This window comes from Hyla sarda, chromosome 6, assembly GCF_029499605.1.
Source record: "Hyla sarda isolate aHylSar1 chromosome 6, aHylSar1.hap1, whole genome shotgun sequence".
In the NCBI taxonomy this organism is placed as follows: domain Eukaryota; kingdom Metazoa; phylum Chordata; class Amphibia; order Anura; family Hylidae; genus Hyla; species Hyla sarda.
Genome location: NC_079194.1, coordinates 121,615,840 through 121,629,405, shown reverse-complemented (window position 1 = coordinate 121,629,405; position 13,566 = coordinate 121,615,840). Strand labels below are relative to the sequence as shown.

Sequence of the window (13,566 nt, the reverse complement as noted above, 5' to 3'; positions counted from 1 at the left end):
ATTCATTTTCTTGTTCTGTGCCGGCAGATTCCCCCACAGAATTACGAGTTATTACACTAGCGGAGATGTTATGTAGCGAAGAAGATTTGCTGAAGGTTCAGCGTCCACAGAAAAGCTCATTAAAGGGGGAATTAATCTTTCCTGTAGCCATTAATATCCATAGAACAGCCGTAAATAGTGTGCTCTGCTAAACAAATATATATCCAGCTAACTGCAGTATGAACATATATATAGGGGGAGGGGGGTGTAAATAATGCGGAGGTAGATTTACAGCTCCCACAATTAGTGGGGATTGTGCATTGGGGGTTTATTGAGCAACTTGTAAATTCCTCTTTATACAACCATTATAAAACAATAGTAGTTAATTCACGTCATTACCCATCAATTGCTGCTATCATACACCCCCCCCCCGTCCCCCAATCTCAGATTTGCTTTTGTTGATCTACAGGAAGTTAACCCCTTAAGGACCCAGCCAATTTTCACTGTAGGACCCGGCCATTTTTTGCACATCTGACCACTTTCACTTTAAACATTAATAACTCTGGGATGCTTTTACCTTTCATTCTGATTCCGACAGTTTTTTTCGTGACATATTCTACTTTGTTAGTTCGAATTTTGATGAAAATTTTGATGAAAAGATTGAAAATTTTGCATTCTTTTAACTTTGAAGCTCTCTGCTAATAAGGAAAATGAATATTCCAAATAAATTATATATTGATTCACATATACAATATGTCTAATTTATATTTTCATCATGAAGTTGACATGTTTTTACTTTTGGAAGACACCAGAGGGCTTCAAAGTATAGCAGCAATTCTCCAATTTTTCACAAAATTTTCAAAATACATTTTTCATGGACCAGTTCAGTTTTGAAGTGGATTTGAAGGGTCTTCTTATTAGAAATAACCCATAAATGACCCCATTATAAAAACTGCACCCCCCCCCCAAAGTATTCAAAATGACATTCAAAAGGTTTGTTAACCCTTTAGGTGTTTCACAGGAATAGCAGAAAATTGAAGGAGAAAATTCAAAATCTTCATTTTTTACACTGGTATGTTCTTGTAGACCCAGTTATTGAATTTTTACAAGGGGTAAAAGGAGAGAAATCTTCCTAAAATGTGTAACTCAATTTCTCTCGAGTAAGAAAATACCTCATATGTGTAAGTCAAGTGTTCGGCGGGCGCAGTAGAGGGCTCAGAAGGAAAGGAGCGACAGTGGGATTTTGGAGAGATGTTTTTCTGAAATGGTTTTTGCGGGGGCATGTCACATTTAGGAAGCCCCTATGGTGCCAGAACAGCAAAAAAATACCCACATGGCATACCATTTTGGAAACTACACCCCTCAAGGCACGTAACAAGGGGTCCAGTGAACCTTAGCATCCCACAGGTGTTTGACGACTTTTCGTTAAAGTTGGATGTGTAAATGATTTAATTTTTTTTCCCTAAAATGCTAGTTTTTCCTCAAATTAAATTTTTTTACAAGGGATAATAGGACAAAATGCTCCCCAAAATTTGTAACCCCATTTCTTCTGAGTATGGAAATACCCCATGTGTGGACGTCAAGTGCTCTGCTGGCGCACTACAATGCTCAGAAGAGGAGGAGCGCCATTGAGCTTTTTGAAAGAGAATTTGTTTGGAATGGAAATCGGGGGCCATGTGTGTTTACAAAGCCCCCTGTAGTGCCAGAACAGTGGACCCCCCCCCCCCCACATGTGACCCATTTTGGAAACTATACCCCTCTCAGAATTTAATAAGGGGTGCAGTGAGAATTTACACCCCACTGGCGTTTGACAGATCTTTGGAATAGTGGGCTGTGCAAATGAAAAATTACATTTTTCATTTTCACGGATCACTGTTCCAAAAATCTGTCAGACACCTGTGGGGGTAAATGCTCACTGTGCCCCTTACTACATTACGTGAGGGGTGTAGTTTCCAAAATGGGGTCACATGTGGGGGGGGGGGGGGTCCATTGTTCTGGCATTATGGGGGCTTTGTAAACACACGTGGCCTTCAATTCCGGACAAATTTTCTCTTCAAAATCCCAATGGCACTCCTTCTCTTCTGAGCATTGTAGTACGCCTACAGAGCACTTTACATCCACATATGGGGTATGTTCTTACTCAGAAGAAATATGGTTACAAATTTTGGGGGGCTTTTTTCCTATTTTCCCTTGTGAAAATGAAAAATTTAGGGTAACACCAGCATTTTAGTGAGAATTTATTTTTTTTCATTTTCACATCCAACTTTAATGAAAATTCGTCAAACACCTGTGGGGTGTTAAGGCTCACTATACCCCTTGTTGTGTTCTGTGAGGGGTGTAGTTTCCAAAATGGGGTCACATGTGGGTATTTTTTTTTCCCGTTTATGTCAGAACCGCTGTAAAATCAGCCACCCCTGTGCAAATCACCAATTTAGGCCTCAAATGTACATAGTGCACCTCACTCCTGAGCCTTGTTGTGTGTCTGCTGAGCATTTTACACCCACATATGGGGTATTTCCATATTCAGGAGAAATTGTGTTACAAATTTTGGGTTTTCATTTTTGCTTTTACCGCTTGTGAAAACAAAAAGTATGGGGCAACACCAGCATGTTAGTGTAAATTTTTTTTAAATTTTTTACACTAACAGATAGTGTAGCCCCCAACTTTTCCTTTTCATAAGGGGTAAAAGGAGAAAAAGCCCCCCAAAAGTTGTAGTGCAATTTCTACCGAGTACGGAAATACCCCATATGTGGCCCTAACCTGTTTCCTTGAAATACGACAGGGCTCTGAAGTGAGAGAGAGCCATGCGCATTTGAGGACTACATAGGGATTGCATAGGGGTGGACATAGGGGTATTCTACGCCAGTGATTCCCAAACAGGGTGCCTCCAGCTGTTGCTAAACTCCCAGCATGCCTGGACAGTCAGTGGCTGTCCGGAAATGCTGGGAGTTGTTGTTTTGCAACAGCTGGAGTCTTCGTTTTGGAAACACTGCCGTACAATACATTTTTCATTTTTATTGGGGGGACAGTGTAAGGGGTGTATATGTAGTGTTTTACCTTTTATTATGTGTTAGTGTAGTGTAGTGTAGTGTTTTTAGGGTACATTCGCACTGGCGGGTTGCAGCGAGTTTCCCGCTAGGAGTTTGCGCTGCGGCGAAAAATTTGCCGCAGCTCAAACTTCACGCAGGAAACTTACTGTGTGAATGTACCAAACCTCCAGCTGTTTCAAAATTACAACTCCCAGCATGTACTGACAGACCATGCATGCTGGGAGTTGTACTTTTGCAACAGCTGGAGGCACACTGGTTGGAAAACATTCAGTTAGCTTCTGTTACCAAACTCAGTATTTTCCAACCAGTGTGTCTCCAGCTGTTGCAAAACTACAACTCCCAGCATGTCTAGACAGCTGTTTGGGCATGCTGGGTTTTGCAGTTTTGCAACATCTGGAGTTCTACAATTTAGAGACCAGTGCACAGTGATCTCCAAACTGTGGACCTCCAGATGTTGCAGAACTACAAATCCCAGAATGCACAGACAGCAAACTGCTGTGTGGGCAAGCTGGGAGTTGTAGTTTTGCAAGATCTAAAGGGCTACAGTTTGAAGATCACTATGCAGTGGTCTCTAAATTGTAGACCTCCAGCTGTTGCAAAACCAACTCCCAGCATGCCCAAACAGCTGTCTGGGCATGCTGGTAGTTGTGGTTTTGCAACATCTGGAGGGCTACAGTATAGAGACCACTGTATAGGGGTCTCAGACTGTAGCCCTCCAGATGTTGCTAGGCAACTCATCAGCTTCCGTAGGATCCAGGGAGCCAGCCGCACAACATCGCCGCGCCGGTCCCTGTCGGTTTCCCCGTCCTGCCCCGCCTATTGTGTGTGTGGGCAGAACAGGGAAAACAAAAGTAAACCCCCCCACCCCCGATCTGCTATTGGTCGTCGCGTCTATTCGACCAATAGCAGGGATAGGAGGGTTGGCACCCCTGCCACCTCACTCCTATCCCTTCAGGGGGATCGTGGGTGCCTTGGACAACCCTGATCCCCCTTATATTCTGAGTTACCGGGTCACCATAGACCCGTAATGACCCAGAATCGCGAAAATCGCAAGTGTGAATTCACGTGCGATTTGCGCCAATCGCCGACATGGGTGGTCTGATGACCCCCCCCTGGGCATTTCCGCGGGATGCCTGCTGATCGATATCAGCAGTCACCCCGGTCCGATCCCTGCCAGTTGTGCGGTAGGGACCGAAATTCCCACGCCCGTACATGTACGTCATGGGTCCTTAAGTACCAGGGTCCCATGACGTACCAGTACGACATGTGTCCTGAAGAGGTTAAAGGGGTACTCTGGTGGAATTTTTTTTTTATCAACTGGTGCCAGAAAGTTAAACAGATTTGCAAATTACTTCAATAAAAAAAAACTTAATCCTTCCAGGACTTATTATCTGCTACATACTACAGAGGAAATTCTTTTCTTTTTGGAACACAGAGCTATCTGCTGACATCACGAGCACAGTGCTCTCTGCTGACATCTATACACCATTGGTTTATCCTTAGGATAAACTGTTTTGGATGCGTTCCAAGTGACCACTCTAGGTTGATGTCCTGCTCCAAATTGGATAAATACGTGCACGGAGAAAACAGACGCCGACTCGCTCTTTGGGTCAAAGCAGTTCTCTGATTTATTGTATAGCGTACACACAAGATATATCCTTCAGTAGGGAGTAGCACATTGGATAAACATTCTAATTGGTTAACAGACTACTTTAGGTAACCATTGCATCATTCTCTCTGTGCCAAAAGGGGATGGTCACACAGGGTGTAATACAGGATGTAACCTCCATTTTAGAAGAATGATCTTCATTTTACATATATTATCCATAATAAAACCAAATCTCTCACCTTGGTGGCCAACAATCTTGTAAGGTAGATCTCAGACACCATCTTGCTCCCTCGGTCTCCCTCCCGCTGGTCCAGGTGGTCGTGGTTCTTCACCAGATGCCAGAGTTTGGTGCCGCTCTCCAGATCAGGGGTGATCATCGGTGTGCGGGAGCGTAAACTGTCAGGACTGGAGGCCGTCCGTAGCATGCTCTCTGGTAACAGAACAGAGGTAGGTCAGCAAAAGACAATTTCAGGTAAAGTAATCTACAACCTAAGGATTCCCTAATGTTGTCATTCATGATGCTCAGCGTGGGCCTCTAGTTTGAGGTTATCCGGGCATGGTAGGGTCCTGTAGTTTCTCAGCAGACAGAGAGATCACAGTTTTTGGAGAAAGTATTGAAAAGAGATGACTGTTCTAATTGAACTCCATGAAGCGCCTTGTGTCGCTTCACTGCCAGCAACACATTACAATAATCACAATCCCACACATCTCCCCCATCACGTCCCACCAATCACTCACAATCTCCCAAATAACCAAATGCTGGCAATATCTATTGCTCATTTTCCGTTTCATCAATTCCATTTTTTTATCTATTATCCATTTAGCTTACAGCCCATGAAAGCATCAGAAAAGAAAATGTCTTTCTTTGAGGGCTGTCACTGCAGAGACATCACATACTATGGAGGCAGGGTGACAAACAGACAAGATGGGACACCGTACCCAAACTTTATCTGCTGTGGTGCCATTGTATATAATCTACTTGTTCCTGTTATCAGCCACTGCAGACCAGTGTTAGGTTTAACTATAGTCTATTTACATACATTTACATACATAACTATAGAAGACATTAGCTGCTACTGCTGTTAGGGTTAGTGGCCCTGTAAGGGTATGTTTACATGGCCAAAGTTCCTTGCAGAATTTTGCTTAAATTTACTGACCATTGACTTGCCCAATGGGGTTCTGCAGGCCCATTCAGACAGTGGTATTTCTTTGGTGGGCATTCTGCTTCGCGCAAAAATTTTAGACCAGTCTTATATTTTGCTAAATTTTGTAGTGGAATCTCATGGAAGTCAATGGGGCTTGAATTCTGGCTGAATTCTGTGTTCCGGCAGAATTCCGAAATTCTAATTTGTGTGCAATTGCCGTGTGAACATTAGAGTGCCACAGAAGAGGCTGTTAAGGCAGCTGAACCAATAAACAGTGATGACCTTACCGCAACGCTATGTACCTCATGTCTGTAGGGGCTTTCTAGCCCAAACTACAACAGGGGTGTGAAAATTTAATAAAAATCTACTTGTCCACGGTACTAAAATGGAGCAAAATCTACTTGTCCCTCATGACGATCCACTTTTTCGGACCAATTTTTGCTTTTACACTCATATTTTCCTCCTCACCCTATAAAAGCCATAACTACTTACTTTAATTTTTCAATAACATTCTCCAAACCAAAAAAAAATAAATATATATATATATATATATATATATATATATATATATATATATATATATATATCTTTTTTACATTTATGTCATTTACCGTATGGGATACATATTATATTTTAATAGTTCGTACAATTACGCACGCAGCGATAGAAAATGTAAATTTTTATTATGTTTACATGTTTTTATATAGTAAAAGGGGTTGATTTGAACTTTTAACATGGAAGGGGTTAATGCAAGTCTTATTTTTTTTGTTTTACACTTTATTAGACTTTTAGGAGGAATCATTAGATTCATCATGCAGATCAATAGAGTTCTATTGAACTCCATTGATCTGTGTTCTCTGCGATTCATTGATAGAGCCTAGTCCATCCAGGCTCTATCAATGACAGAGCCACGGACACCAGGGAACAGAGGTAAGCCCTCAGGCTACCTCTATAGTGGATCTCCCCCCCCGCAATCACGCTGCAGGGGGGGCGATCCACCCCACTAGTCCACCAGGGAGCATTCACATGTCCCTTTAGACGCCGCTGTCAGCTTTGATAGTGGTGATGTAAAGGGTTAATAGCCAGCTGCGGAGATCGCCACATGCTGGCTATTAGTGGTGGCCCCCAGCTACTGAAAACAGCCGGGGGCTGCAGAGTATGGAGCGTGCAGGAGTTGGGAGCCCGCTTCATACAGACTGCTGAGCGTCGCCATGCTTATCAGGGCTTTCAGGTCCGTCCCCTGCTTGCCTGAAGCAAGGCTAAGGTCCAGAAAAATTCCCCTGCCCGGAACTGCTTGTCCTGGGCGTCGGGCGATAGGAATTCCACATATGGCTAATTTTACACTGTGGGCCAGTAGGCGGACTGTGAAATGTAGGAAAGGAATTGGTTAAACATCTCTATCTGGTCTTCAAAGACTTGAGTACCAAAGCGTCGGATCTGTTTAATGAACATTTCCCACAAGCTTTACAGAATAATGTTTCATTTCTATGCCGATTTCTCCCCCCCCCCCCCCCCCCCAAATGATACCTACAATGCAAATGAAGACGCTGTAGGCAGACGCCGGTTCCAGCATTGACATTTCAAAGCCAATTACGTGCGATAATTAATTTTAGCGTCGCTATCAATTGGCTTTGATTGGAGATAGGTTCTGCTGCTTCAATTAGTTACTCAAGGAGGATATTTGCTTGACCTCCAGACAAAGCTTTATTGGAAGATAAACAGATCACAGGCAATGGCGTCATAGTCGCTACTAAAACTTTTATGCAGATTTAATGCTGAGCTGTTTTCTAAACCCAGAGCTGCTTTCTAAAGCCTTTGGCTGTCCTGGCATACTGGGAGTTGTAGTTCTGCAACAGCTGAAGGAACATTGGTTGGGAAACAATGTGCTAAGCACTATCCGTAACTATCTCCTGAGCTCCCACAATGCACTGCTGTCTGATCACAAGAACTAACACAATTCTGAATGAGGTTTAGACATGAATGGGAGAGAAATAGTCAAGTGACTCAAAATCACTAAATGTTTCTAGGCATCACTCCTATCAGATGACTATATTTCTTGTAGGATTCCTATAATGATAAGCATCTAAGGCTAAGTCCACACTGTAGAATCTCTGGACGGAATTTCCCAAGGAGACCCCACAGACTGCATTGCCGTCCCCATAGACAGCCATGCATTTCTGATGGGATCTTTTGGAAGATCTGCTCAGAAATGCATTGCCGTCTATGGAGACGGCAATATAGTCCACATGGTCCTAGAATTCCTCGCGGGATCCCTGGTGGAAATTCCATCAGGCCTTTTGGTTACTAAACCAGTTTTCATTAATGGTTGAAGATTTGTGGGTGGTCAGAGTTGGAGATGCGACTCACATAGGATCGCGCACTTACCGTATCTACTCAGAGATTTTGTAAACGTTGAAGAGTTTGAGATGTTGTAGGCGGAGTTCTGCTTAGGAACCAGTGCGACCGAAGATCCATCGATAACCTGTAATGACCGGGTCATAAGAGGAGAGATCTGTGAATGACTTGTGCAGAATGAAGCTGCCAATACACTTTTAACAGGTAGCAGATGAATGTTCATTCAGCCAGCAGCTATTCCTTCCAACTTCCTCATACACATCCATGCTCAGTTCAGTCAAGGGTGCATGTTCTCTTAAGGTGGAGAAAGGAATAAGCCATAACCAGACACCTTTGGCTACAGCTCAGCCATTCTACTCCGCGACATCTTCCTTTAGTGTAGTCAAAACCCCCATTGACACTAGATAGTTGGTTGGCCATACACACACAAGATGGGTTCTTGGATGCGAGCTACGCACCTGGTAGTGAGCCAAGGTGTTAAGGCGTTTCCAGTCGTTGTCTATTTTGGTTGTTACATCCTCGTCCTGCAGGATTATTCTCGCCATCCTACCTTGGCGCCACTCTGCAAAATGGAAGAGAAAAAATAAATTCCGTATAAGATGGATGTGGATTTGAAGTAGTATCCCAACTACAAGCATATATTCATGGCATCTCCACCTACTACAAGAATCTGGGTTCCATTACATTTTGGAACTCAAAAGCAGTCAGCAAAAATTATCAACAGTTCCTGTAACTTCTATAACAGAAAAAGTCACATTGAGCCGCTCCTATTTCCAAGCTACTCAGCGTCTTTAAATAGCTGACAAAAGTTTGGGGTGCCCTTTATTCCTTGTAGGTGAGAGTTTTTTTTTTTCCTTATCTCAAAGAACAGGTTCAAAACAAGTACCTATACTTCAGATAAGTACATGGGACATAATGGAGCAAAATGACGTGAATCCAGTCATTTACCAATATTTTTTCTGCTTTTGGGACCCCTTCTCCCAATAGGTAAGGGACTAAGAGACATAAAAGGGGTAGTCTCTTGGAAAAAAACTTATCCCCATCCACAGGATAGGGGATATATTTTAGATTTCTCCTGGGTCTCTCCTGGAGCGGCATCACGACCCCCGCCTGAAGCGGGGCTGCCACACCCCCTCCATATATCTCTATGGGAGCACCGAAGTTTGCCGAATAGAAATGAAAAAGAAAAACGCCAGGGTGCGCCCCTAGTGCAGACCGCTATGGAATAAGCTAAAATGAAATGACAGATGGGCTGCTTACTCTTAGGTGTTGCGCTTAGAGCACAACACCTAAAGTTGCATGTGGACAATAAAGATAGGCGAGTCGCCCCAGGGTGGTCCCGAACGAAAAGCAGTCAATCCGGCATATTGCATGAAGAGATAAAAATGAAAATGGATTCCCTGGATGAGATCGTGGGGGAAGCCTCTTACCTAGGTCCATGTCTCCTGCTTTGGGTCTCTGGGAATAGGGGACCCCCTTGTAGACAGCATCCAGCAGCTTCTCTTTCACTTGGGTTATGGTGTCGCAGTTCAGCACCTTCACTGGAATTTCAGGGGCGTTTTCATTCTCAGGGTTCACACAATTCAGCGTCTGTAAACAAGAGTTTTTATCGTGACAGAAACCTGGGAGCATCTGGGAGTTCAGTGCGACCTGCAATCAACTAATTAAATTATTCTATATTTTTCCCAGAATTTACGACTTTAATAAGCATCGTTCCCCTTAGGAGTGGAGAACACAGGTGCGAGGTACAGATTTTTGTTATTGATGCTCATTAAACTCGTTGCCTGCTGAAAGAATATAGAGCGCAGACATCCTCAGCCCTCCTCCAAGACCCGGAACAAGGGGCATCTATGGAGCCAATTATCATAAGTGAGATCCATCAAACTTAGACCTATTGGGGAAGACTTTGATGCTGAAACAAGTGGAGCAGATGCATACATGTTTACTACAGAACATTTGGGGGGAATTAATAGAATGTAGAGATGTATAAAGCTTAAATAAACTGGTGATGGTTCCTCCTTTTTCTGCAGTCAGGTACCATTCTCTATGATGGTGTTATAATAATAATGTGTCAGTATAAGAGGGGAGGGGGGGACTCTGATCTCTGGGAACCCCTCAATCTTCAGAATGGGACTCTTGAAGCTCCTGACTGAATGGTGCAAAGGTGCACATTCTCAATCTCAACAGCAGGTTCATCGGTTGTCCATTGGAGTGCCGAAGATATACAATTATAGCGCTCGGCTATCTTTGGCATTCTCAGTGATGATAAATGGAGCTTCAGGAACCCAATCTTTATGATAACAAGGGTTAGAACTCCATGTGATCTTTCCATATCCAGTGTCCATGGTACCAAAACCCTGTTGACATGCACATATGCCAGATTAATGGCGCAGGTACAGTAGTTGAACAGCTCCTAGACATCTTTGAGCAAAACAATAGAATGGAACAGGAAAATTCTGATAACATTTTTATAAGGGTCATTCAGTCCCATAAACATTAGATTGTCACTGACCCAACACAAAACAATCTGGATCTGCCCGCACAAACCTAATATGTATGGGCACGTATAATTGGATACAGATGAAGCCATGAAATGGATTGAAGGATCCCAGTTATAGACCCCCCTCCCACCACCACCAAAGCGGAAGGAGGGGGAGAATGGTGCTGCGTGTCAACTTACTTGAGGCGAGCGGCAACATGACTCATCGCTCAGCCCGTCATCGGCACAAGGATTCTTCAATCCATTAACAGGCAAGCCACATTAGTGAGACACACAGAAGAGGAAGAGACAGGTTGGCGAGAGAAAAAGAGAGAGAAAAAAAATACCAATGTAAAATGAACGGCTTCTCTGTGTGGGTGGAAAATCACTATTTACGGCTCAGACCAGCCACAAAGCCTGTACGTCATTGAGCAAGCAATGTTTGTGGTAAAGATGAATGAATGTGATGGGACCAAGCAAAAAAAAAGTAGCCGACCCAATCTACATACACTAAGGTATAGAGGACATACATCAAACCAGGAGCTTGTGTGAAGCTTGGGCCAACCACCCATGACTGTCCATGTTTACTTCCCCACATGCCTTATGTCAAGTACTTTAGGGTAACAATCGTGTCCTAGTTCACACTTAAGTATTATCATCCCAAGACAAGTTGTCAGATCTTTACAAATCAGTAAGAGTACCACTTTATGTAAGACTGACCAGCATCTTGTAGTCGATCTGTTGGCGGATGAGCTTATCTTCGCTTAGGGAATATCTTGCTTCTCCTGTGATGGCATCGATTGGTCCCTTCTCCATCTGCTGCTTGATGGCGCAGTACAACATGAACAGCGGCTCACCGGCACATTCCTAAACAGGATGAGAGAAGACAACATTTTAGTTACAGCTGTGAGAAAAAAAAATAAGATTGACGAGTCAAAAGATAATAAGCATCCAAATATCTAGGACCTAATTTAGGATTAACTTCATCATTACCATTAAATATTAAAGTGTGTTCCCATTTTCAGGTTTTTGATGCAGTTTCTAAAGCCAAAATGGATGGCCAAGGAAGAAAAAAACTGAGCCTTCTCTTTTCAAATCTATTTCTGGCTTACTGCATAAAAAAAAACCTGCACATAGGAAGGCTTTGTTCCACAGCGGAATTTCAGAGCGGAAACTTCTGCTCCGGAAATCCAGATTCTGCATTCCACAGAAACATGGAACCGTGCAATGATTCTGTGGATTCCGCTCGGAAATGCATTGCCGTCTATAGAGACTGCGCATTTCTGAGTGGTCCTAGTGAACTGAATCAAACAAATGTGCAAAATGTCCACTCAATATTCTGCCTATTTTCAGTTCTGTGAACATGGCCTGACAGAGACAACATCATTTCGTGGTAGTCCTTAAAACATTAATCAGTAGAAGCCACTAAAATTTGTTGTATCAACCTGATACCATCATTGCTTCCATTGCCTTAAATATTCAAAAACACAGGGTTAAGTTCCTGATTTTTTGTCAATACCCATCACTAAAAAAAGGATAATATTCATTATTGCATAAACCCAGACAAGTTGAATAATAGTAACAATCTTATTGCATTTGTACAGAAATGAAAGAAAGGTCTAAGCCTTATAAGGTCTAAGTCTAGTAAATGTTTAAGGCAAGCAACGTCATAGATAAAGAGTAAAAAACGATCATCTCCTTGATCTCATGGACAAGGCTGTTTTTAGAAGCAAGTTTATTTTTTTTTTTACCTGTAACTATAAATGGTTTGATCGTATTGCACTTGGATTGTGCAGTTGATCCTATATAACTAGTGAGCCTTTAGAAAACATGACCAGCTTTATACATCCATCTGATACCGGTCAGCTGCTTAAATATACACTTTAAATTAATTACAGCTCCTGATGTTGGGAGCTGAGAAGATGGTGAGACTAAGCTACACACAGCCCATATTAAGAACAACCCTGCTCACCACGGACCTGACTATGGCGCGGCATTCACATGCAGATCTGCTTTGGTGCAAAAGTGCAAGTACTTGCCTGTCACCATATGCTGTTAGCAACTCGTTAGCATCTGCAGTAATTAAAGAGACAGCTGCTAACGAGCGGGAGTGGGCATACATCATCCCAGACCTTCCACAACGAGCTTGTCTTTGAATTATGGTTCATTTGCAAACTTAGCTTCATTAATTCAACTTGGGGAAGGCAATGTGCGGGGATCTGAGAGGAAGCAGCCTGTGCCTGGCCACGCTAAGAATAATTAATCGTTATGGAGATAAAGAGGCACCGAAAGTTTTTGGGGATCCTGACTGCCTGACTGGCGGATTAACAACAGTAAGGGGGATCGAAGTCTGTGCAGAGAATTTGGGTTCAGCTTAGAGGGGGGGCCAGTATTTGTTATTCGGTTTGAAGGCAGCCTTTTTTTTTTTTTTTTACACATTTTTGGGATCCAGGTATAGTCAACTGTGGCTGAATATGAAAATTGCTAAATGCAGACAAAAAATGACAGAATAGTCAACACATGGAAACAGCAGAACCTTCTAAGGTTGACAATCCTACAAGATGTTCAGACAAGTGCGACTACTGCAGCTGAATGATTGTTTCCAGCTATTGGCCGTTTGTTCCACACGTTCGAGTGTTACTATCACAAGTGCGTGGTTGCATCCTTATTATGGATACAAATCCTAGCCCGACTGTAGATCTAATGACCTGAACTGCTGGTACCATAGATCACTAAGATGCTTTTAGTTTAGGACTGGCATCTGTAACACAGATGGAAACGTGTCGGCATTACACAAACATGAAAGAAACCTTAAACTTGCAGAAGGTAGCTCTGAGTGAAGTAACCTTGTTGATTTCTGTGATGGACATTCCACTTCGGAAATTCCAAATCCCAGACTCCATCGAAAGAATAAACATGTTCATTCTTTCAGCAAAATTCCCTTTGAGA

The 13,566-nt window shown here is 42.9% G+C and overlaps 1 protein-coding gene and 1 long non-coding RNA gene across 5 annotated transcripts in view; one reads left to right on the top strand and one right to left on the bottom strand.

Annotated features, from left to right (window-relative positions):
* The window catches only part of PLXNA1 (plexin A1), a 327,026-nt gene that overhangs the window by 15,192 nt on the left and 298,268 nt on the right, over positions 1–13,566 (bottom strand). For 3 of the 4 annotated variants that reach the window (XM_056524879.1, XM_056524877.1, XM_056524881.1), the window contains 6 exons: positions 11,338–11,484; positions 10,819–10,872; positions 9,569–9,728; positions 8,597–8,700; positions 8,169–8,265; positions 4,878–5,068 (listed from right to left, as the gene is read on the bottom strand). In XM_056524879.1, coding sequence (XP_056380854.1) covers positions 4,878–5,068; positions 8,169–8,265; positions 8,597–8,700; positions 9,569–9,728; positions 10,819–10,872; positions 11,338–11,484 — 753 coding nt within the window. The remainder of the gene's footprint in view (positions 1–4,877; positions 5,069–8,168; positions 8,266–8,596; positions 8,701–9,568; positions 9,729–10,818; positions 10,873–11,337; positions 11,485–13,566) is intronic. The other variant, XM_056524880.1, reaches the window with a different exon arrangement.
* Positions 1–13,566, top strand: part of LOC130276053 (uncharacterized) — a 111,280-nt gene that overhangs the window by 78,929 nt on the left and 18,785 nt on the right. The gene's annotated exons all lie outside the window — the stretch shown is intronic.